Here is a 27306-nt window from a genome sequence, read left to right on the forward strand (position 1 = left end):
ATTTCCGCCGCACAATCAATGTCATACATATTTTCAAAAGAATGTGGTGGAAATAATTAAATGATTTTTCAAGATCCCAGAAACGTGGGCGCGTGCAATACCTGTCACAACTTGTGTGGTTGGTAAGTTGAATTTTGTTGCGTGGGTTTGTTGGATGGAACTTGTGCGTCACGTCGTGCACTCATTCCAAACAAGTGTTTTGAAAGGCTCCAGTCAGGGAACCAATATTTCTAATTATTTTTCGCCGTTGTTTATAAATAAATATTTTAATTTTAATTTTAAATATTAATATTAATATATAAATTAAATAGTTCGTTGATAAATATTATCTTAATAAATATTAAAAAGCTAAACATTCATAAAAATTATTATTATTATTATTATTATTATTTCTTAAAAAATAATAATTTATAAGTGAAATATATATATATATATATTTAAAAAAACATAACAATATCTTTAACCATAGAGATTCAGGGTATTTTATCATGGAAATTTATAATATGTAAATAAACTTTTTTACAATACCATGAGTTAATACTATGACTTATCAATACCACATACCCAAAAACTATAACTCATTTCATATGACAATTTTTTTAATTAATGAATTTAACTAAAAAGGATAAAAAAGACAACTACTTAAATAAATCTCCAATATACTATTAAGAATATTCTATGGAAATTAAATCATACCAACAACGTAATAATTATTGATATTTAAAATAGATTTGTAATTCATTCCATGCTTAAGATGAACTTGACTTGTAAAATTTTAAAAAATATTAACAGCAGCGAAATATTATTATTATTATTACCAGCCTATATCCATCTTAACTAGGGATCTACAAAGTACGAGAGGGATCAAATCTCTTTTCACACTAAAAGAGGTCTACATATCAAGTTGAATTTTATGCCAAAAAATTTCTCATAAACTTGATATAGATCACAGAAGCCTCACTTCAATAAATTGAATTTTGTTACGTGGGTTTGTTCGATAAGACTTGTGAATCACGTCGTGGACTCATTCCAAACTCGTGTTTTGAAAAGCTCCATTCATAACACTCCCGTTCAGATGTACCGCTATGTGCAAACCCAAATTCATCCGCACAGAAAATGGAATTTTGTAAAGAAATTTGATAAGAAACAAGAAAATGGAAATGTTGAATTAATTTTCCAAGATACCAGGAACGTGGGCGCTAATGCAGCTAGAAATGCGTTACAGGCCTCCGTTGGTCACGTAAAACTGGTCACGTAAAACTGGCACAACTGGGTTAGTTGGCGAGTTGAACTTTGTTTGGTGGGTGGGCAAGTTGCCAGTGGGCTCATTCCAAATCGTATTTATTCAAGTCAAGTTTAGTATTTATGTACTTGTGGGTAAAATTGGGTTGAAATTTAGTTAAATTTTGATTTGTATTATTTAAATTGGTTTTTGATTATATATATGGATTCAATATTCTAAAAATCTAGATATATTTAAATTGTGAAAAATTCACTAATCAAATTTATAATTTCAATAAATCCCTACCAAAATCTAATCTAAACAAATTAAATTGAAAAATAAATTGAAAAACTTAAAAATAAATCACACTTAATGCTAGCAATCATACGCATCTTCACAAGCCAAAACCAAATTCAGACTTAGTTAGATTTGTTCAAGAGTTTGCTTGTTGAATCAATGTCATCTCGATTTTGTTTCAATTTTAAATGAGTTCAAATTATGAAACTAATTAGATTACGACTTTATTTTGATGAAAACCAATTCAATGTTTAATTGGGAATAAAAAAAATGTAGACTATTTGCCCCACTTTGGATTTGAAATTAAGTTAGTAGTCAATGCGAGGCAGGAAAGTCGAATAACGCGGAGAAATCTCATTCCCACCTTCCCCTGACATTATAAATTCAACCATCTCTGCACTCTCCTCGAACGATTGCGTTTATCTGTGCCCATGCCCACAAAGGCCTCTTCCTCCTCGGGCTGCTATTGCTGGTGGTGGAACCCTGTTTTTTATTAATTAATTACAGGGCTCACCCCATCTTCATCTGCTGCTGTTCTTCCGTTTCGATCCGGGGCTTCTTCCTGGTGATTGCTTACGCTTTCTTTGTTATTGGAGCAGCAGAACCAATTTATTGGCGGAGCTGTCGAGATGGCGAAATACACAGAAATGGTGGATGCGGGTATAAGGATCGCCGCCAGGTTTAATTCTCACTGCCCCCAGACGTCACGTTTGTATTATCATCCAAATTCTTCCAAAAATGAGGCGGAGGCGGAGGCGGAGGCCGCCTCCTCTGGAAAAGTACAGGCCGCTCCTTCTCGTGCCCTGCACCTCTCTGCATCTTGCGCGAATTCAATGTTTGAGATGCAGGGGAAGCAGGGAGATGGGGAGTGGCCCATCATTGTATTCCCTAATTACTCTTATTTTTCCTTTTACATTTGATTATATCATGACAAGCAACACCAAAATATATGGCAAATTCTTCAGCTCTCAGACGAATTCTGGTTCATTTCACCGATTTGTATCGGTTAATTCATTGATTTATATATGGCTTAAATAAATAATGGAAATTGTTATCTAATTGCAGCATAAGTTGTGGGTTTCGATATTTTCAGACCGATTTAGCCTTGGGCTGACTTGTGTATTGGTGAGGCAATTTTCAACCGATGATTATCCAGATGGCGTTTAAAATTGTATAAAAATTCATATCAGTTGGTAATAAATGGATGTAAAGGTTTCTTTTCGGTTGTCTCATGGAATAGGTAACTAATTGGGAGCCTATCATATCGAGGAGTTGCACTCTGAATTAATGGATTTGTAATTTCTTTTATTGTTGATATTTTGTTTTTGGGTTTGTGTTTTTTATTTACATTCATTTGATCTTGAAGTTTATGCTTTACATACTATTTTGTTGGTGGGTGGAGCGCAACACAAAGCAGAGGAGATAGCTACGGTTGCAAACGAGCGGCCAGACACCACAAGAATTTGTCATCACAGAGAGAAGATGAGGGAGCGGTGGGCTAGGGCCGAACCCTAGACACTGCTATGTAGGGGAATCGCTTCGGCATCTAAACCTACGTGGAAGAGAGCCAGAGCTGATATATGGCAAAACTCGTCGAAGTGCAAAGGATAACCCGTGAAAGCTGCAAGTTCTTCCAGGTTTGTCTTTCTGGTCTATTGGGTGATGAGTGCTTAGGACAGATTTTGCTTTAAAGTGGGTTTTCTAGCACGTCTCGGCTCCTTTCTCGTCTGGGGCTGCCTTTTCAGGGATGTATTTCTACAAAGGGATGTGGGTCATGGTTATTAGATGTTTTCTATCTTAAATTTCATTAGTGGTGTTCTTAATTTTGGGACTATTCTATGGGACAATTTTCTTGGGTATGAATAGCATGCTCTCTCTCAGTTTTTTAACAGTCGAAATATCTTCACATTTTGATGTTAATTGCTATTGCGATTTATATTTTATTCTGCATTTACTCAACACACTCCCTACCTCCACCAAAGCGCTTAAATGCCTTCCAAGACTGAATCTTTTATGCTTGCATGTCCTCAAACCTCTTTTGCGGAGGGCTCTTGTCTGTATACAAGTAGTTTACACTTGATCTGGCATCGGTGGTTAAACTCTTTCATAATCTCCAGGCCTTGTAACTATTTTGGTTTACGCATTTACAATCTTTGGTTGACCTGCATGGGATGCTATTTGCTGTTGTTGTTGTGAGGGTCTTTAGTTTCTTTTCTCCATCATGAGTTGTCGTAAAGGTTTTTTTCTTGTATGACCATCTGGTTCACTGGTTTCCGTCGGACTTCGGCTCTAGTTCAGGATTGTTTTCTCGGTGTCGAATCCTGTATTTTTGGGTGGTATTCAATTTTTCCAGGGTGGTGGGTGGATAATATCCTTGCTTCGATCTTGGATCTACTACCATTTAATTACATCTGCCATCCGACCCTTTACTCCATGTGATTTGGGGACCTCGTACTCCGTTCCATATCTGGATTATAATTTTTATATTTAGTGCACCACCTTTTAACCTGTTTTGGACGACGAATTGACAATGGTCCTTTTCATATGTTGGATGTGCGTTTTATTCTCTGTACGCCACACATCCTCGTAGTATGTGAATTACTTAATCCCTAGATTTGGGTGGGTATCTACGGTATATTCTCCTAAATGTTTCCAACTACCTCTCTCACATCCCCACTATTCCTGTTGAGGACATCTCCTTCCAACATATAACATTGTGTTTTTTCATTCTTTTTTGGGGGTATGGACATGTTGGACTTTGACACGTTAGCCCATGGAGCATTCATTCAGGCTACCATGGATGCTGAGTCTCATTTGCTTCAATCATCTGGGGTCAATCGCTGAGGTGGCACATGATCTCTGGATGCTTGGCACACTATCCTAGGAGATGTTCCTATGCCAGATGGGGCTCATGCGGCCCTTGATCTTCATGGTGTCGAACATGCAAGCTTTGAACGACGATCCAATCACAGGCAACGTTCTATTAGGACTACCACCCCATCGCATGCACTGGTTTTCGACCTTGAGGCATTGATCGACTTTATTACCAGTTTATAGAAGCGTGCTCTCGTTGGCCGGTGGCATTTTGCGGAGCTTACTAGTTCTGAGATGAGAATTTGGGTGGACAAAAAGTGGAAATCCATATTGGGGTATATGCCAACTGTGATGCGGTTGCTATAGGGATGGTACAACTTCCATTTTCTCAGTTAGGAGGATCTTGTGAAAATTAAGGTCATTCTGTGGATTAATGGCAGAAGCTTCTTAGCGCTTCACTCCTAGTACATTGGGTTCAATCCTCTAAACAATATGATGTAGAACAAACTTATTTGGGTTAAATTGCCCGGGTTGCCTATCGAATTATGGAAAAAGCAGGTCTTCATGGACATCGGAAATGCCATTGGTAAGTTTGTTTATGTTGATCCACGGTGTTTGGGGGCACTAGATAAAAGAGTCGCCTAGATATTGGTAGAGAAGGAATATCGGGGTGGCTTTCCGGATCACATCACATTACACTGGGGGGAGACTCACTTAACACAACGTTTGGATTTCTGGGGCATTCCTTTCAAATGTTCAAATTGTCACCATACAGGGCACCTCCTGGCTCATTGCCCTCGCCGCTTGAGTGGTCATGAACATGGATGGAACTGTTTTGGTGCGTCAACGTAGTCTCAATTTGGCGAGGACCCTCCCGGACATTATGGTGCGGCACATCAACATGGGAAAGCTTCGTGACGAAATACAGGTATTCTGCACAACCTTTTTTCTATTCATCCCCCTGTTAACAAATCCTTGAAATATGGCTCCTCACCCATCATTGTTCCATCATCCCCATTGGCTTCCATGAAGTCAGACATCCCTGTCACCAATTGTCCATCCCAGCATATTCGAAATTTCCCTCCGGGAAACACTCCTCGTCAAGATATCCCAACCCCTTTTTCATCTCATGACGTTCCCTCAACCTCTCATATTACCTACGTCCCTGCTTCGTCACCCTCTCATTTTACTAAACGACTTCAGGGGCCTAGAAATGGTCTCACTTTGTCATGCTTGCCACTTGCTTCCCCCACTAATTTTGTTGGTATTGATCTAGACTTTCTCCTTTAGAGAAAGACTTTGGACTTACACACTCTCACTATACATAAACCATCTGGCTCCTCATCTCCCCACACCAGCCCTACCTCTGCTGGGAATATTACTATCCGACGAAAACAAAACCGTGGCAGTGGACATTTCCGAGGACGACCCAGACCTATCCCTCTAAATTCCCCTATTGATCGATTCCTTGTTGATGTTCCTATTGCTGATATTTCTTCTTCTCGGGCCCTTGGAGCATGGATGCCTGCACAGGGGTTGTCATGACTCTCATCATTTCTCTCAACATTCGGGGATTGGGGGCTGCCCCGAAATTTCTGGCTCTCAAACAACTTTTTCTCTCTATTCATCCTTACATAATTCTTCTACAAGAAAACATGCATTTTGTTCCACATGTTATCCTATATTTTCGGAAAATGTTCCCGGATTGGCATATAGCTGCCATGGCTACTGTTGGTCTATCTAGTGGTCTTGTGGCCTTATGGGACCCTCAATGGGTTAAGGTCAAGGAATTCTCATGCTTTGCTGGTATCCTGCTTGAAGGATATATCCGTGGTCTGAGTGGGCGTATCTACATTCTGAATATGTATGCCCCTTATAAGAACAAGGTTGTTTTTTGGAACAAGCTACTTACATCTGGGTTAATAGAGTTGGTATCTCTCATCATTGTGGGAGGCTTAAATTGTACTGTTGGTTTGGACGAAGTCTGGGATCGGTCCAAGAAAATTGACCCACTGGCGGGATTGATCCGTGACGTGATTATGGACCACAATTTTGTTGATATATGCCCAAAAAAGATGGTTCCTACATGGGATAATGGAAGTGTGGGGTTGGCGTATGTTACAAAGTGGCTGGATCGGTTTCTAATACATGAGCAGGCGGTGGAGTGCCTTGGAGAAGTACATGCAAGGGTTATCAATAATTTTCTATCTGATCACTGGACCATTACTTTATAATGGAGGAGGGCGGAGTTTAGATTCGGGTTGCCTTTTAAATTCAACTGGATTTGGTTGGATGATCCAGATTTCAACACACTGGTGTGTTTTGTATGGACCCGTGACAACGGCCAGGGGACATCTCCCATGGTTCACTTCCTAGATAAGCTTGTAATCCTTCGTGGGGAGGTAAAAGCATGGTAGAAACAGAAGACTATGCAATTGCATAAGGAATTTCATGATATACAACATGAACTGGATGCTCTTCGTCCCCAGATGATATCTCATTGTCTTCTTGATTCTACTCGGAAACGTATACATGAATTAGAACTCAAAAAGAAGCAAATTCTATCTGTCAAAGAAGCCTCCTGGCGCCTGAAGAGCAAGGCTTTATGGATTAGAGAAGGGGATCGAAACACTAAATTTTTCCATCATTTTGGAAACCAAAGGCGCAAAATAAATTCTATCTGGGAGATTATTGATGCTGACGGACAACATTTTCAGTCGCAGGGGGATATTTGTAAAGCTGTTGTCTCACATTTCCAGAAGGCCTATGGTCGCAATGAATCGTGTGCATACATTCTTGGGAAATAGCAACAAGGCTTATGATTGTCTGCACTGGGGATACCTCAGGCTGGTTCTACAAAAGATTGGTTTATAGCCTAGATGTGTGGCTTGGATAATGGCATGTGTTACAAGTGTAAATTATGCGGTGATCATCAATGGATATCCAACACATTTATTTAGGGTTGGTCAGGGGCTTCGCCAAGGCTGCTGACTTTCCCCACTCTTATTTATCTTAGTGATGGATGGGTTGAGTCTGCACATCAATAAAGCGGTGGCAGATGGTCAGTTCCAGGCTTTGCACATGGGAAATGACATCAAAATTTCACATGGTTTCTTCGTGGATGATGTGTTTATTATGGGTATGTTAAATCGATTTGCATGGTTGACTCTTTTTCATATTTTTACTAAATTTTCTAATGCCACTGGTTTACATATGAATCTACAAAAGTCAATTGTTTATCACGGCATGTGTGATATGGAGGCTATTGCTTATATAAAAAGTTTATTTGGAATAGAGGCGGAGCTAATGATGAGTGGTATGAAGTATCTTGGTTATCATATCAAACCATGTAGCTACAGGATTGTCGATTAGTAGTGGCTCGTGGACCGTTTCTACAAAAGGATATATGGATGGGAATTTAGATGCCTATCTCTGGGAGGTTGCATTATCCTGACTCAAGTTGTTCTCACGCAGTTGGGGGTCTACTGGGCTCACCTATTTCATATCCCCCACTCTATTATTAACAGTCTAAATAGAATCATGGAAAATGTCATCTGGGCAGGGAGCAATGGACAAAATAAATTTCATTTGGTTAAGATGTCCCACATTACATTTCCAAAGCGTTTGGGGGGTTGGGGGATTATGAATCTTCGCCACTTTGGATGGTCTTTATTGATCAAATCATTATGGAGGGGAATATTTGGGGTTAGTACTTGGGGTAAGGTGATTAGATACAAATACCTAAAGGAGCATGACTTTCTGTTTTGGTATCGTAAAGGAAATATAGGTATCCCGACGGGCTCGACAAGCTGGCTTAGCTTTCAAAAGATAGGAATTTTTTTTTACAATATCTTGCCTGGTCTATGGGGTCGGGTCATAGAATCTTCATTGGTGCCAATCATATTATGGGTGCTGGAATGGAATGCAACATATCATAGGCGTTCATTCGTTGTTTAAATGGATGCGGTATATACTTCTAGAGTCAAGTATTATCCACCTGGCAGGGTCCTTGTCCTATTTGGAAAAGTGCACAAGAGTTGGGCCTGGATGGGCGATCGGAGCTGGAATGGAATTGGATTAGTGCCGACATGAATCTTCTTGTTATATGCCGTGAGGGGCATTGTGATAAACTTGTATGGACGGGGAAGATGAAGGCGGGGAATATCATGGTTGCCGATATTTATAACACCCTCTGTGGTAGGGAGGCACAACATGGGGATAGTCCTGCATTTTATGCTTTCTGGAAGACTAAAATTCCAATCAAAATTATCCTATCTTTCTGGCTGGTTTACCAAAACAAAAATATCACTTGGGAAAATCTGCAAAAGAGGCAGTGGCATGGCCCCAGTATTTGTACAATTTGCAAAATGGCAGTGGAAAACAACAATCATATGTTTCTCAATTGTCTCTTCACGGTCTAGGTATGGGAAAAACTGGTATTTCATTTTGGTTTTTCTTATAATCAATTTGTCAGCATTGTGGATTGTATGGAATGGTGGAGTTCACAGAAGCTATCATGGAGGATCATCCCCCCAATTCTATTTTGGGCAATATGGAAATGACAGAACAAGTACATTTTTGAAAATTCCATTGATAATTTCATGCTGGTTTATGATCGCGCTGTATCACATCACTCTATGTTTTCTTTACTTGATACTAATAATAAAAAAGAAAAACACAAGCATCCTGATCCACAGCTGCAGTATCTGGTAGGTTTTTTCGATGGTGCGGCACAAAGAAACGCTTGTGGATGCGGCTTTTGGATAGCCATATCCAAATAACTGGTATATATGATTCACTGGAATGCGGGAAGCAACACAAATAACAGACATGAAGCAATGGCTCTATGGGGTCTTTTATGGTTCACAAACTTCCTCAATATCCCTGATATCCATATTTTTGGGGATTCCAAGATTATTATTGATCATGTCAATGGATGTGCAATAATAAACCAACAACTGCGCCTTGGATGGATATGGAGAATCGAAAATCTATGGAATCAGTACAACAATTCAACAATTATGCACATCGGCAGAGAACATAACCAACTAGCAGATGAACTTTCAAAGAGGGGTCTTCAAGAAAACCTAGGTGATATGCCCATTCAAATAAATTTGGGAGACAATGTTCTGGATGTTGGGGACTTTCCATTTCTTGGGTAACTTTTGTGTTTCTTTTTTTTGTATAATTCTATGTATCTTTTTCTTTTTTGAATCTACTGGCCTCATATTCCTCATGTATGAGATTTGATGTAAATGATATGAGAGGTACTATGGTTCACTATGTATATCCTCATTGGCCACATTGTTGCATGACATACATCTTTTCATCCAACTCTCTATTTTTGAACCTAACTGCATATCAACCATTAGTGTTCATATGATGTATATTTGTGCTATTTGGTTTTTTCTGATTGGGAAGCATGTTGGTTTACCCAGATGGATTTGTGTTGATACTGGATATGGATGGGTGATGACTATAACTGTATTTTGATCCTATATGATAATACATTATGCTTTTTTCGTATTGAAAAAAATACTATTTTGTTGGTTAAATAATTTATTTTTTAAAATTAAATGTAAATATTATTTATTGATAAATTAAAAGTATATTTTAATTTATTTATATATAAATTGTGGATATTTGATCTCTTTTGACACTCAATAAATTTATGATTTATATATAAAAGTTTATGGAAATTTTTATGGTGATTAACTTGAGGAAATTGAAACACTTCTAAGATTTGGTAGATCCATATATGTATTATAAATTGATTTGCTCCTTGATGTATTTGGTTAATACCATAACGGAAATTTGCTTTGCAATCAACACCTTGAGCTAGTTCCAAGTGGAATTGTGACATGGCCATTGGATTGCAGCAAAACATGTATTAAGGTAATTATGTGGTACAATCGATTATGGGTTGAGATATGTCTCAAGAAATGATATATGACTGCAAGGTTATACAAATTTAGATTGGGCAGGAAGTGCGAAAGACAGAAAGAGTACATCTAGAAAATGCTTTAGTTTGGTCTTTGCTATGATTTCGTGGATGAGTAGGAAGCATACATTTGTTGCACCCAACACTTCCGAGCCAAAATATATTGCATCTATTTTAGCGAGTTGTGAAGCAATGTGGCTTCAGAAGTTACTCGTAGGACTATTTCATGAGGTGCTAGAATCGACTATGATATATTGTGACAATCAAAATTGTGTAAAACTTGTAGACAATCCAATTTTCCATGACATGTCGAAGCACATTGATATCAAGTACCACTTCTTTCGTGACATGGTGCTGAAAGGAGCAGTGAAACTCCAACACATCTCTATTGATGAGCAAGAAATTGATATTCTTACTAAGCCTCTGTCCAGAGTGAAATTAGTATACTTCAGGGATGAGCTTGGACTTGTTGAGAGTGCTTCCCTCAATGTGAAGAAGTGTTGATGAGATAGCATAAGGAACAAACATTCTCCTTGTGTCATGTATGACCAGAATTAGGGAGAATGGTCCAACAAAGGACAAACATTCTTCCTGTGTCAAGTATATTAACCAGAATTAGGAAGAATGGTCTTTTCAAATCAAGCTCAATGAGCTCATTTAGCATCATACCCATAATTACTTGGATAGAGTTTGGCCTTTGTTGATTCACCATGTGTCAAGATATTGGTCAAAATGATGGTGAACCAAGACTAGTATGTATACCGTTTGTTAGATAGACCAAAATTATGGTGACTATTTGATTTTAAATGTGTACCATGTGTCACGAGTACTAACCAAGATTATGGTGAGGATACACCATAGGTCATATGTATCGACCAAAATAATGGTAACTTGTTGATGTTGATCTACCATGTGTTAAATTTGTTATTGGAATTATGGTAGTTGAATGACGCTGATACTATTGATGATTAATTATAACCTTCGAGAATTTTGTCAACATGAGAACATTAAATAGTCATTAAGAATACCTTCCTAGCTTAGAGGGAGTGTTGAATTTTGTAGCCATGGTCAGCCTTCATAATTTATATTTTAGCCCTCGATGAAAATGTAAAATATAAGACATGTTCTTTGTCATTTTTTTGTTTAGTCCTTGAAATAATTAATATATGACATGTTCTCCATGTCGGTATAAAAGGAGGAAATTTCAAATTTTTAATGTTTGGCTCCAAACTTGTCAAGTGAGCCCTCCTTCAAGTCAAGTTGGCCCAAGTGAAGAAATAACCATTCAAACAAGAACACTATATATATAGCCATCAACTTCCTCCACAATGCACCATTCGACCTCACACGCAAGAAGATATATTATGGGCTTGTGAAGAAGAAGAAGGAAAAATTCATCTCAAGCATATCTCTCTCTCTCTCTACTTCGCACATGTGACTTTCTAGACATATTCTGGGCCACAGGTCAAACTTCTAGGCAACTCGGTTGAAAATTTAGGCAAGATATTTTAGGAAACAAGGACAAGTTTTTGTGCATATTATGGGAGGCTAAATTTCGGCCCAGGAAGATCAAAGAGGTCCGAGTTTGTTGGTTACAAAGTTGACTTGAAAAGAGGATTGTTTGACCAAGTTTGACCATAGCATTGTAGGTTAGTTTGACCATCATATTGACTAGTAGAATTAGGTGTATCTCTTATTGAACTGAATAATTTATCCAAGGAAAAGGTTGATGGGTTTTTCCCCCAAGTGGGTTTTCCAAGGGTAAATCTTGTGTTCTCTTTGTGCATTGTGATCTCTATTGTCCTTATGGATTTATGGTTGAATTTTTGGAGTGTAATTGCTTCATGATAAACTAAAAGTGTCAAAATAATATCTACATCATTAAAAGTAATTATCAATATTTTATAAATTTGTGCTTGTATCTATTTCACTTGAAAAATAAACATCAGCTACATGTGGGTTGTTGATCGGGCCTCGACTATGATTGCAACACCAGGAAGTGGCATTATTTTAACATTGGACCTTTGACAAGAATCCCTATGTCAGCCACCACTCCCCACCCTGTTAACTCATAATGACCAAGGGGGCCCGAAGTGAATGAGGGTCGTATATGTGACCATGCCACAATCATACCATCTGAAGAAGACCTCTCGTGAATGAGGGCCTAGAGAGGTTGATCCGACAAGCAGTGGGTGATCTCATCAATTGATGAGCTCGACATATAAGAATATTTCATGGATGTTGACGCTTTGTTTACCACCACCTGTCCCTACCACTACCATCGAGGAATGCTCAAGGTTGAATGTTGTTGACGAATGATGAGCGGTCCCGTTAGTTGATGGGTTTGGCAAATGGATCTTTTTGCAGCAGCCTTTGCCACCACTCCACTATCATCACTCATGCTTTGGTGTAATGCATATGTGTTACAGTGGTGAGCGGTGGACGGTGAGTGATCGTAAGGTTCCACCTCACCTCACCTCTACCATGTGGCATCCACATCGCATTGCCACATCATATTGGTGAATGAGCCCCTCCACCAAGCCCATTTCATGTTTTGTGGAGTTGTTCTCATTATAAAAGTTTGGATTGAGTCTTAATGCTAGTGAGGCTCACAGGCCATGTCACATTGAACCAACTATTACCTCATTGACTCCCCCCATGTAATTTTCAACAAACACAATGGTTGTCGCAGTGGGTGGTCACCTGGACCAAGGTTTTGAAGGGGCGAAACCATGACCTGATTAGTTAATCAGTATCGCTCAATACAAGTGATAATGTGCAAGATCTGAGAAACAAGTAATAAACAATGGGTGGAGTATTAAAAAAAAATGAAATGAAATATTAGAATGCCAATAAAAAACATTATTGCACATATTAAATCATTAAAAATTAAATCAATTTAGAATTTACCTTTTTTTCTCTTTCATTTAAAACTCAATACTTAATGAATACAAAATAATGAAGTTAATTATGATTTTTATTTTTATTTTTTAATGAAATCAATGATTAATTATGATGATAAATGTGTTTATATAAAAAAATTAGGTGTTAAATTTTATTTCAAATATCATGTTTATGTAGATTTGAGAAAAAAAAATCAATAAAAAATTTTGATTAAATTTATTAAGTTGCATTTTATAAATGAAAATTTGAAATTAATTACATTATTAATTTTTTTTTTTTATCATATAACTAACAACTAACAACTAACAACTAACAACTAACAACCATGAGAGTTAAATCTCTTATCATAATTATCTTTTTTATTTACATATCTATCCTAAACGTATTGGCATTCATCTACCATTTAAATTAATTATTGTTAAGTGAAACAGGGACTGCTCCTATTGAAGCAATTGCTATGGTGCGAGTCATAAGGTATTTAAAAAAATTAGCAAATGGAAGAGCGTAGATGCCCTAAGGTTGTCTTTAATGATAGATTGTGCAAGAGCAAAAAAACTTGGATGCAACAAAATAACAAATGGTTTAGTAAATGGGGTATTTGCTTGAACATGTGTCCCGTAAACAACAAAGAGATAAAATCTTTTGTTATGGAAAAGTTCCACAAGCGTACTTGGGATAAGGAGCTAGGAAGAAAGAAAAATTATTATATTGAAGTGTTTAATCCCACCCATAGTCATCAACCAAAAACATACGAGCCAAAATTCTTATTGCTCAGTTAAGCACTAATTCTCATCAACTCCGTTGTGAAACATGGCGTTGGAAAAGCCAAAGGAAGTGTGGGAGGAAAGAGTATGCATTTTTTGTTCTTCCGGAAAAGTGGAAACAGAAAAACGTTTCATTTTAGAATGTGAGGTCTTCAAAGACAACAGGGAAAGTTATGCATATATGTTGGCAGCTAGCTCTTGGGATAGTCTATTTAGTGAGGGGTGTTGGGCCTTAGAAATGCCCTCATTTTCAACATATAACATTATAGTTTATAAAGCATATTCCTACACTTTCTACGATATACATATAATTTGAAGCTGCTAGTTTCACATGCTCATGTACACTGTAAATTTTATATGTTAAATCTGAGCATGAATGTATCCTTGTACCTGATCCGCACATGGCTTCACTGGAAGTTCTCTTTCACTTGAAGGAGGACATATTTTCTCCAGTATAGTAGGAAAGTTAGTAAATAAATAAATGAAAATAGTAAAGAGAAAAATAAGTTCTTTTGTGAAAACCATCTTGTCTGGTGCAACTGGGCAGGGATTTTGCTTGAAAACCAGGTAACTGGCAGGCAAGGTTCCCAATAAAGTTTGTAAATTTGTATGAGTTCTTCAAATCATGTATTTCATTATGTCTTGTACTCGTGTTGGTTGATGTGGGATTCCTTAAGGCCCACCTGCCAACAAGCCTTATCCCATCAACATCAACACATTATCTGGGATTAGGGTTAGGGTTAGATAAGGTACCTGGGAGCCTGCATGCCTTAATGGCAGGTATCCTTGTCATCTACTAAGGAAATACATCAATGTTTCTTGGTGGATGAATTCTGCAGTCCATTCGACTTCGACAAATCCATTCATGGCTAGTAGAATGTACCTAGTGCCTTGATTCCCATTAACATCAAAGGTGGGATATCTCACATTGGTTAATGATCTCCTCAATGGTCGGTAATCCAATGATTCTTGCTTATGTTCGACATTGACACCATTTATTCACATATGCAAGATTGCACATGGGTGTGTAGCGGTTGAAGACTATATGGTTTTGAGATCTCAACACAAGTTTGTAGCAGTTTGGATTTTTGTATTAGCATTCCCATTGTCATTTGCAACAGTAGTCACCTTCCCTCAGTTGTTTGGGGACATACAACTCCTCAGGCATGGGGGAGAAGGGGAGCTTCAGTTCATCCTCCAGCACTTCAGTTCATCCTTCAGCTTTCTTCAACAGATCAGATCAACAGTCACATCAGCTCCAGCCATTCCATCCTCCACTTCATCTTGCAGCATCAACACATCAAAGCAAAGGTAAACCTGAGGTAAATTGGTTTAAGATTCTTTAGTTCATTAAGAATGCAAGGAAACATGATGGTTAACCACTTTCCACTTCATATATTCTATCTTTCATCACCACTATCATCCACCTCCATTTGAAATCCATTTTCATAATAAAATGCATAAGTGCTCTAAATTAGGCCATATGAATGAAAAGTAGATCATAGTGGTCCACTAATACAAAGCAACAACCATAATGCCTTCTCTTCCTACATCATAAGCATTCATAACATGTGGGAATGTTATTTTCATTCTTTTGTTGGTATTTCAAGGCATGAACTTTGTTCCTGCAGGTTGGTTACCACAGTGGAATTGTACCATTTGTATCACAAGTCTGCAGTATTATCACATGACGAAATACTATATGTTGTGACAAAGTTGACATTAAAATATGAAGTCATTGCTGCCCAAAACAATAAGAACCACATATAAACCTTGGTCTTAGAGTATGAAAGCATTTTTATCCACCATTCCCATTATCACTTCATGATTCATGAGATCCCTCATCTCTTCCTTATTCACTTAGTGTTTGTCCTCAATTAGATCTCTCCCCACTCTATGGCAGTCAAATATGAATAGTGCTGCTCCACAAGAACCAGCACCTCCAAATCTTTACGCAGTGTTGCTCCACAAGAACCAACCCTACCCAAGGTTATGATGTCATAAAATCTATAAATGAGCAAGGTATTTGTTTGCATGAGGACATGAAAAATCGCAGGCGTGGGGGGGTGTTGGGCCTTAGAAATGCCCTCATTTTCAACATATAACATTATCGTTTATAAAGCATATTCCTACACTTTCTACCATATTCATATCCATTTCCCGTAACTCATGCCTTAAACCATCATTTTCATATCACAGTTAAATATCATAGTTTTATTGTGTTTTTAATGTCTTAAGGATTATTTTACCATGATTTACTAATGACGGTTTCACTAAGTTCATTTGTTGTAGAGTTCCATCGCCGAAATTCTTCACAAGGCAGTTAAACTAGTTACTGCAGAGTTGAGTACGGAATGAGATTGATGTAGGTGAAAATATGAATTTTGTGACCAAATGGTGAAGAATATAGACATTCTGAGACTTGCATCGTGCTCAAAATACCCTCTTTCATATAACCCAGAAACCGTTCGGGAAAATTCATCACCAAAAGGAAGTTAAGGTCAAAACAATTCTTAAGTACAGATCTTAAGTACAGAATTCCTGAACGTGAATAGTTTTGGTTCTGAACGGTTGTGCAGCCACGTGGAGGATGGGGTTTGAATATCTAGAAGGAAAACTCATCTAGTCAACCACCCACCTCAACCAACCAAGCAGTCAAGGATTGCGTTTTCCAAGATTGCCAAGAATCTGTTGTGTAGATTGGGTAAATTAGCCATCGAGAATCTCTCTGGCTTCACTGGGCAGATTACACAGATCCTTTGAATTAATTAGATAGACAATTGTTGTTATATTTTAGAGGGCCAGGCTCTGTATAAAAGGAATGCTTTGCATGTACGCTGGGGAAGGAGCAAAAAGAACTGTTTATCTATTTTGTAAAGAATACTCTGTTCAGGAGATTTCAGAATGACATTTGTATTGAAACTTGAACCTTAATATAATCCAATTGCAGTGTCAAGTTTTCCTGTGAGTATGATGGTTATGCTTTAAATTTTATTCTTATTGAGTTAATCTAACTTGCTCCAGGAGTGGCAAGGGCCCACCACCTCTGGAAACAAGTCTCATAATTAGTTTAGATCTTAGGATTGCATTGTTGAACTGGTTTGTAGTGTAAATCTCGCATGGAGAATTAGTGTTCAGGTTTTTGAATTATTAGATTGATTATGTACCTAAATTCATATTGTGGAGTCATAGATCTAAATCGACATAAGTAAATCTTATTTCTCATTTGACATAAACCAATCAAGGTCTTGTTGGGTAATGATTTTGGCATGTCACTGTTTCCTTTGTGAAATCTGGCCATACAGAAGCATTTATGAAATATTGTTCATTTGAGTTTACAGTTGGAATCTGGGAAAGAATTTAAGTTTATACTTTGTGTGCTTCTGAACCTTATACTGTCACGAATGTTCAAACATATCTAGTTTCACATTCCTTTGATTGCAGACATAATATGATGAGAAAGGGTTGAATTATCGTTGAAGTTTGGTGTGCATTAATACAAGATTTTCTGAGTTTTATTGTAGTGTTAATTTTAGATTTGACTTTCCTGAGTTTTGTTAAAATAACATTGATTTCAGATTTGATTTTCCTGAGTTTGTTGTGACAGTATTAGTTGAAGATTCGATTTCCCTTCTATTATGATAGTGGTAGTTTAAGTTTCGATTTTATGAGTTCTATTATGATAGTATTAATTCTAGATTAGCTTTTCCTAAGTCTTTAGTTTAAGATTCAACTTCTTTGAGTTTAGTTAAAATAGTCTTTACATTGAATTTCTGTAGTGTAGAAATGAATTTGTTTATCAAGTCAAAGCAGTAGATATGTGTGACCCGGGAGTAGTAGAAGTTTGATTTGGTTTTCATTTAATTCTAAATTTTGATTATGAGTTTCATGATTTTGAATTTCCTTTCGAGTGATTTATTTCATCTAGATTAGGAGTTTCAAATTGAAGGTTTTCGTAGATTAGTTGTAATGAGTTTCTTAAGATGAATAGGATCTTTCAGTAGTTCCTCTTTTTTTTATAAGGATAGGATTGCTTTTTAGATAGGTGTTCTTTTCTATTTTATTGACATTCCTTGGTTTGTGCAATTATTTCTTTTTGATTTACATTATGATCAATAGGATTGATATCATAGTTCAGTTTAAAATAGTGGTTAGATGATTTGAATGATGATTGATATTCTTTTGCGATAGAAATATGTGTTGCTTGAGCATGTTATTTTGTTAATTGATTAATTTTAAATTAGAACCACATTCTATACTTAAACAACAAGTTGATATCTTCCTCTAGTTTAGGCTAGATGCTCTGATCTTACGTTCCCTGTGCTTGTGCCTCAAATTGATAATTTAATGTTGGAAACTATAACACATATAATTTCACCAACAAGGGGTTTGTCGAGAAGCTTGGAGCATTTATTTTGAAGCTTCACAGAAAAAGGGCTGAATACATCAAGGGGATGAAGAAGAAATCTATCCCATAGGCTATCTTTAGCCTCGTAGACGTTAAAATAATTTCTTTCTTTCTACCTCCAACTAATCTTACTTGCCTTTGCGTTACCGCAGAAGTGGCAACCCTACTAGCAACATTTTTGTCTTATGGATATACTTTTCTTCTTTACTCTCTTCATCTCTATTCGAGGTGGCCAACCTTCTAGCCACATTTTATTTTCTAAAGGATGTGTATATTTTTTTTCTTTACGCTCTTCATGTCAATTCGAGGTAGGAATTTGAACATGTGTTTTCACAATTTCAAAGAAGAATATCAATAGTCATGTACAATATTTAATGATATTTGACAGAGAAATCGTCCCATAATGACTAATGTATGCCTCAAATTTCATCATTCTCTCTTCTTGGCGTGTGGTTATTTGAAGTTGGCAGTTTGGAGCAAGGTAGTAGAAAATGGCAAAGGGTATGGGGGAATACTAGTTTTAGTGAAGGAAAAAGAAGGCTGTCACATTCAGTTAATTAAAGAAGATGCAAATAAACAATATCTATGGTTGAAAATATCAGAGAATGAGAATCACATAAGAATTGCAACATGTTATTTTTCCTCTCAAGACTCAAAAACTTACAAAAATAAGGGGCTTGACAGCGAGGATCCATATGCAGCTTTAAAACAAGATATTTCCGTGTACTCTCAGTAGGGAGAAGTTCTTTTACTGGGAGATTTCAATGCTAGAACAACAAATAATCAAGTTAGCATCCTTTGTTGCAAAGAGGATAACAATCCTATTTGGTTCACTGAAGAGGAGAATCCCCAATGAGTGAGGTATTCAGAAGATGACAAAGTTAGCAATCATTTTGGAGATGAGTTGCTTACACCGTGTGGGGCTTTCAACTTAATTATTTGCAATGGTCTAGATAGATGGAAAAGGTTTGGGAACTTCACTTGCAACACATACAATGGGGCAAGTGTCATTGACTATGTGATGTGTTCACAAAGCTTAATAGAAAAGATAGATGAAGTTAGTATTGGAGAGCATATTTGGGACTTAAAATCAGACCATAACCCAATTTTTATAAGGTTATCATGGTTAGAAGAAAGGCAGCATAGGAGGAAAACCCAATGCTCTCGACAATCACTATCAAGGGGCAAAATTATTCTAACACAAGAAAATGGTACTATCTTCAAGACAATGTTAGAGAGATTAATTCAGAAGGAGAAAACTGGTTTCAAACGCTTCAATAGCCATGAGTTAACAAATATAATCCAAAGTGCACTTGAGAAGTGCAAAAGAGCAAAAAATAGGAAATCAGAATCAAATTGCTTTCCTGTAAATGCTTGGTTTGATGAGGAATGCAAAATGGCAAGGAGAACCTTGAAAAAGGTAGGAAAAGAGAAGATGAATGTAAAGTTATATAAGCAGATACTAAAAAGGAAAAAAGATGAGTTCATGCAAACAAGGAGAGAAGAGTTAATATATTTAAGCAAGAATAATCCAAAGCTTTTCTGGCAGGAACTGCAACCAAGGAAGAAGAAAATTGAAAATAATATTACAGCCAATCAATGGTTTGAATATGCAAGGCAACTCTATGAGAAAGAATCTGAGGCGGAGTCCCCCCCTAGGATCAACACAAATTCAAAGCTCTTCACATTACAAGAGGTGGAGAATGGAATTAAGAAGCTGAAAACAGGAAAGGCAAAGGACTTGGTTGAACTTCAAGCAGAGTATCTAAAATGGGGAATGAACGCTCTTGCACTACACATCATGAAAATATTCAACAACATCATTCAGTAAAGATTCCCAAGAGACGGGACAACTAGCCTAGCAATGCCCCTTAAAAGTGGAGACATTAATAATCCATCCAACTATAGAACAATTATGATCAATCCTTTTTTTGCAAAGCTTTTCGGCAACATGGTAGAATACAAAATTAGCAAGTGGGCAGAAGTAAAAGGAAAGAGGGAAAGAGGACAAGCGAGTTTTACACCGAAACATTCTACAATGGATCATGGAATCACGTTGAGACACATTGTTGAAAAGGTTTGGGAGGACAAAGAAGAAGTATTTTGCTGCTTTGTTGACTTCAAAAAATCATTTGACACAGTCCCTAGGGATAAGTTGTGGCGTAGAATGGAAGAACTTGAAATTCCTGTGCATTATAGAGCCGCTGTCCATAGACTTTATGAAGAAGTGAAAGTCAAAATTAGAACCTCAGCAGGTATTTCAGAAAGCTTTAGAAGTGACATTGGAGTCAAGAAAGGTTGCCCTCTATCCCCCACTCTTTTTGGTCTATATATTAATAAATTGGAAGAGTGGCTAAATCTGCAGGGTGGAGATGGTGTTCGGTTGGGGGAGTTTGTGATAAAGCTTCTTTTATATGTTGATGATATTGTATTGATTTCTAAATTGGCCCATGGATTCCAAATGCACTTATATGCCCTTGAGAATTTTTGTAGAGCAGTGGGGATGCAAGTCAATACTAGCAAGACCAAAATAATGATTTTTTCTAATAAAAGGAAGCAGAGCCAGCATACTTTCTTCTTTGAAGACAACATTCTTGAAGAAGTAAAGGAGTACAAGTACCTTGGGATTGATTTCAACAACAAACTCAATTTGGAGGACTACAAAAAGAATAGAATTGTAGGAGGGTGGAAAGAATTATATGCTCTTCAAAACAGATGTAGAGAGGCAGAGTTATGGGATTAGAAAACGATTAAAGTGCTTTTTGGACTCCTAGTTTTTCGAGTGATGCTATATGGGTGTGAATTGTGGGCTAGCAGCACTCCCGTCTCAAAATGGAAATTGAGAAAATCCAAAAACGCTTGATCATGAGCAAGTTCAAAATAAAACGTTCAGTACCTTATGAGATAATGTTGAGTGAAACAGGAGCAACTTCCGTTGAAGCAATTGCTATGGTGCGGCTCATAAGATACCTAAAAAGAATTGAGCAAATGAGAGTAGGTAGATGGCCTAATGTTATCTTCTATGAAGGCATCAGTGAAAGAAAGAAAACATGGATGAAACAAAACTACACATGGATGCAAAAATGGAATATCTACCCCAATGCCTATCCCTCAAATAGCAAGGAGCTAAAGGATTTTGTTACGGAGAAATTTCGTAAAAAGGTATGGGGAAAAGAGTTGGGTAGAAAGAAGAGATATTACATTGAGCAATTCAACCCTATGTGTGATTTACAACAAAAAGAGTTAATTGGAGCTAGAATTTCGTGGAGGGAAAAGGTTCTTATTTCTCAATTAAGGACCAAATCACATCAACTTCGGTGTGAAATAGGATGGTGGAAAAGGCCTAAAGAATCTTGGGAAGAAAGGGTGTGTACATTTTGCATGTCTGGGGCCGTGGAATCGGAAAAACATTTCATTTTGGCATGTGATGCATTCAAAGACATCAGAGAAAGTTATGAGAACATGTTAGCATCGGTTTCTTGGCATTGTCTTTTTAACGAGGGGATTATTGGAAGGTTGGGTCTGCTCATCATCAATTTGAATTGGAAAAGGATTGAATTGCAAAGAGCGAAAAATAGGGAACTAATGGTCTCATAGACTATTTTTACTCTCGTGGACCTTAAAATATCATTTCATTTCATTTTTCCACCTGTTACTGACACATTAACCTGATTTAATTGTTTAATGAGAGTACATCATTTTTAAAAATTGTTCTTCGTACATTAGATACTCAAAAATCAATGTGATACATATTTAAAAAAGAAAAAGGAAAAAAATGATGTGGAAATAACATCACGGGTGCGTGTGGAACCACCTAAGGTGTTTGGAGAGCGAAAGGTGGAAGGCGGAAGAGCGGCGAACCAGGGTTAAGGGTTTCTGAGCAGGATTTTCTCCATGGATGGGTGTAGAGGAGGGAGCTCCACTCCTTCTTGCCGCGAGGCAGTGGCTAACAAGAGCAAGGCATCTCCAGTTTCAGGCAAAGGAAACACGATGGAAGGGGGCAAAAGGGGGGAAAAGGAAACAGAAAGCAACAAGGAGAAGGAGAATGATGGCACAAAGGATAAAGAGGAAAATGACAAAAAACAGGGAACAAAAGACAGGAAACATCAAGGCCCGTGCAAGCCCAAAGCTAAAGTCACTCCAAGAGTAATATTAAATAACCCTGAGCTACAGGCCCACAGGGAGCACATGTAGACTTACGCAATCATATGCAAATTCATGGGACTATGGCCCACTGAAAAGGCTTTACAAACTTGGATCAGATACCACTGGAAGCCCAAAGGAGGCATTGGTCTTCATCTAGGATCCAAGGGTTTTTTTACAGTGGTGTTCGCGAACATAGAGGACAAAGACAGAGTGTTTGAAGGAGGGCCCTACTTCTATGCAGCAGCAGGGCTCTACATGCGGCCATGGATGATGAACTTCGTGCCGGAGCGGGAAACCTTTACCTCAGTCCTAGTATGGGTAAGACTCTACTCGCTACCTCTGGATTATTGGAAAATAGAATCACTTACAGCCATAGGAAATAAATTAGGAAGGTATGTCAAAACTTCTGAAGCCACAAGAAGGGGAAAATATACCTCCTTCGCCAGGATTTGTGTAGAGATGGACCTATCTGGAGCACTTCCGGACGAGGTCATATTAGAGGTATATGATGAGGAATGGGTGCAAACAGTTGACTACGAGCACATTCCTTTTAGATGTCGAAAATGTCATGCACATGGGAATCTTCTTCGAGACTGTACTATCAGTAGGGCTGAGAACAAAAGTAAACCTAACACAATGAAAGAGACATATGGCTTTCAAAAAGTTGCTCACAAGGGTAAAAACGGAAAAAAAGGGCCAAAACATCACCAAAGTGGAGACCAAAAAGGCAGGCCAAATCAGTTCCATGTTCTTGAAGAGGAGGAGGATGAAACAGTCGAAAATCAAGTTATGAAGGATGGAGATGACAAGCAGGAAAAGGAAGAAGAACAAGATCAGGAACAAGCAAAGGAAATACATAAAGGGATCATGATGAGTGAATTAGAGATGGATATGGATCAGGAAATGACCCAGAGTGAGATGGAAATGGAAGACAATGAGTTACAAGAGATTCTCGACCGAGAAAACCTAGATCTAGAAGGGTTCTTGAGTAAGGGAACAACAGGTGGAGTAGAATCTCTACCACAAGAAGAATGCAAGCGAATAGAGCAGTTATTCTTATGGAAAACTCAGACAAAAGGCTTGGAAGAAGATAATGCCATGGAAAAACAAAGCAAGCAGGGAATGAAAGCGATAAAACCAACTCTAGTTTTGGCTCCAAAAAACCCGGGGAAAAAAAGGGGCAGAAAAAAGCAGAATGAGCTATTAATGGAATGTGGAAAGCTCATGATAGACTCAGGTAAGATGAAAGACCTATCCAGTTACTCCTTTTCCAATTAGTAATTATGAAGTTTACAACTTGGAACATCAGAGGCCTAGGAAGCAAAAGGAAATAGAGAATGCTAAATAATAGAATGAAACAGGCAGCTCCGGATATAATTTTTGTCCAAGAAACGAAATGCTCTGTTCAAAAGATAAGAGAAATTCATAGTAAGTGGCTCAACAGATATGAGTTTATAGAAGTCAAAGCAGAAAATACAGCAGGGGGTATCCTCATCCTTTGGAATCCCCAAAAAATAGGTATTATTGATGCGGAGGCATCTAGGAATTATTTATCTGTGGTTATACAGCCAGTAGGAGACAGGGACACCTATCTTGTAACAAATGTTTATGGTCCTCAAAAGTTAGATGACAAAATCAAGTTTATTGAATCCTTAGTGGACCTTCGAAATAGATTTGCAGGGCTACCGTGGGTGATAGGAGGAGATTTCAACATGATAAGATCGCTCTCGGAGAAAAAAGGGGGCACAAGAGCACTAAATAAGGATTCCTCAGCTTTCCAATGTTTTTCAGAAAACATGAAACTGGTAGACATTGAAACAAATAATGGTCTTTGCACTTGGAACAACAAAAGAGGAGGGGATTCCCAGGTAGCTTCCAAGCTGGACCGATTCATGATCTCTGAAGAGCTCATGCTTCTTGACAAGGAAATAATAGCTAATATTCTTCCTTATGGAGGCTCAGATCACTGGCCGATTCAAATGGAGATCAAGGGCATTGGCACCCCAAGAAACAAACCGTTTAGATTTGAAAATATTTGGCTTTCACATCCAGATTTCATCAACAACATTGGAAACTGGTGGGCTGAAAACCTGCAGATTCAGGGCTCATCCATGTACATTCTACATAAGAGATTAAAGCACATCAAGTAGAAGCTAAAGGAATGGAACAAGAAGGAATTTGGCAATATTTTCACTAGTAAAAAAATAGTGGAAAACAAAATCCTAGAGCTCAACCAAGCTCTGATCAAGAATGGCTTTGATAAAGACAAAAATGATCAAGTAGAGAAATATCACCAAGAATGGGAAATGTTGTGTAAACAAGAAGAAATTTTTTGGAAACAAAAATCCAGGGTTCAATGGCTAAAAGAAGGAGAACGAAATACTAAATTTTTCCACAGATCCACCATTGCAAACATAGCTCACAACAGAATCTCTTCGATCAAGGACAAGAATGGCCAAATTCTTCAAACCCACGAGGAGATAGATGTAGTGTTAGTAAAGCATTTTTGGGACATTGCCAAGGAAAACTTCTCAGAAAGAGAACCATTCATTAAGAACTTAATTAAACATATTCCTAAACTGGTATCCAGAGAGGATAATTGTAATCTCAACAGACCTGTGACGGAACAGGAGATTAGTGAGGTCCTCAAGGAAATGAAAAATGGCAAGGCACCAGGTCCGGATGGATTCAATGTGGATTTCTTCAAAGCCTGTTGGAATATTGTTAAAAGGGATATCGTCGAGATTGTCGAAGACTCCAGGCAGAACAAGACCATTTTGAAAGCTCTCAATACTTCTTTTATTGCCCTCATTCCAAAACAGGATAATGCTCAAACTCCAGAGAGATACAGGCCCATCGCCGTACACAATGTTGTCTAAAAGATAATATCCAAGGTTGTGGCTAACAGACTTAAACCACTGTTGCCCATAGTCATCTCTGAGGAAAAAATAGGGTACGTGGAAGGAAGACAAATTCTGGACAATATAATTCAAGCTCATGAGGTGATTCACTCGTTAACTTGCAACAAGAGAGCGGGAATGATCATGAAACTGGACATAGCCAAAGCATATGATAAAGTAAATTGGATGTACATCAAAAAAGTGCTCACAGCGTTTGGTTTCGATCATAATTGGGTCAGATGGGTCATGGCCCTTGTGACCACTTCCAGCTTTTCAATTTTAGTGAATGGCTCTCCTTCTAAACTTTTTCTCCCTTCCAGAGGTCTTAGACAGGGAGATCCGCTTTCTCCTTTTCTCTTCATCCTCATGATGGAAGGGTTGGGGCGGTCCATCAAGCATGCAAGAGAAATGGGAAAAATTCAAGGACTCCAACTTTCGGAGAATGGGCAAGTCCTGACTCACCAACAATTTGTAGATGATACCATGTTACAGGGCATTCCCACAGTTAAAGAAGCACTTGCTTACAAACAAATTTTGAATGACTTCGTGAAGGCCACAGGTATGGAAGTAAACCTTTCCAAATCAAAAGTATTTTTCTTTAACACTCACATTGCCATCCAGAGAAATGTCTCCAGAATTTTAGGCTTTCAAAGAGAATCCCTTCCTTCTAAGTATTTGGGAGTTCCTCTTACTGCTAAACCCCGACACAAAAGTATATGGGATCCTCTAGTAACAAAAATGCAAGACAAAGTCAGGAAATGGACAAATAGATCTTTAAATTTAGCTGGTAGATTGGTTCTTACTAAAGCAGTTCTCCAAGCTATTCCAATCTTTATGCTATCAGCCCTCCCAGCTCCAATAGGAGTCTTACAGCAATTCCGGAATATTCAACGAGATTTTCTTTGGGGCAAAGAGGAAACAAGGAAAAAATGGGCTCTAGTCTCTTGGGAAAAAATCTGCAAACCCAAGAACCAAGGTGGCCTGGGTTTGGACAATCTTGAGATTCTCACCAAGGCTCTTGGAGCCAAGCTTTGGTGGAGGTGGGTTAAGGATCCTAAAGCTCAATGGGCAAGCATCTGGAAGGAAAAATATGCCAATGCCTGGCCGGATTCTGAAATCATTCGTATGACTGGAATAGTGAAAGGCTCCCCCATATGGAACAAGGCCTGGGAGAATAGAGAAGTAGTTCAAAATCATAGTTTTTGGGAAATCAGAGAGGGCGATCTAGCACTTTTCTGGGAGGACAAATGGCAACAAGAACCTAATCTTCTGAAGGAAGAATTTTTAGGCCTCAAGCATGAGACTGACAACCAAGGTTTAGTAAAGGTGAAAGACTTTTGGGAGAATCCATAGAATGTTGGAAAATGGAGAATCTGGAAAAAAATAGAGGATAGAGGGGACAAGACCCTCAACAGTAAAGCAGAGTCCCTCAAGAAACTACTGGATCAGAGAACCATTTTAGTCACGGAAGGGCAGGACTAACTGAGATGGGGTAACAAAAAAGAGGGCAACTTTAATATCAAGGAAGCTAAAGGTTTGCTCCTTCATCCGGAACCCCAAAATCCTAATAAAAATTGGCAGAAGCTTTGGAAGCACAAAGGTTGGATGAAAATCAAACTTTTTATGTGGTTAGTTCACCACAGGAAAATTTTAACATGGGACAACCTTCAAAAAAGGGGCATGCTGGGACCCTCCAGGTGTCAACTCTGTGAGACCCAAGAGGAGACTATAGAGCACCTTCTCAACAGATGTAGTTTCACTGATAGGATATGGGAATTTTTTACAAACATCTTCAAACAGTCGGATAGAGACAAAGAAAGTATTGCCAACACTCTAAACAACTGGAGAAATAATTTCTCAGATAATGAAATTCTCAACTCTGCCTGGAATCTTCTGCCCTCTTTCATTAT

The 27306-nt window shown here is 38.0% G+C and overlaps 1 protein-coding gene across 1 annotated transcript; it reads left to right on the forward strand.

Moving 5' to 3' along the window:
- Nucleotides 1–1901: 1901 nt before the first annotated feature.
- Nucleotides 1902–2702, forward strand: LOC149223245 (uncharacterized). The gene has a single exon (XM_089383259.1). It carries the CDS (start codon nucleotides 2149–2151, stop codon nucleotides 2437–2439), a length of 291 nt encoding a protein of 96 aa, XP_089239385.1. The 5' UTR covers nucleotides 1902–2148; the 3' UTR covers nucleotides 2440–2702.
- Nucleotides 2703–27306: the final 24604 nt, after the last annotated feature.

Source organism: Pinus tabuliformis, chromosome Q (assembly GCF_031772625.1).
Source record: "Pinus tabuliformis cultivar Carrire ecotype Pingquan chromosome Q, CPIR1, whole genome shotgun sequence".
In the NCBI taxonomy this organism is placed as follows: Eukaryota; Viridiplantae; Streptophyta; class Pinopsida; order Pinales; family Pinaceae; genus Pinus; species Pinus tabuliformis.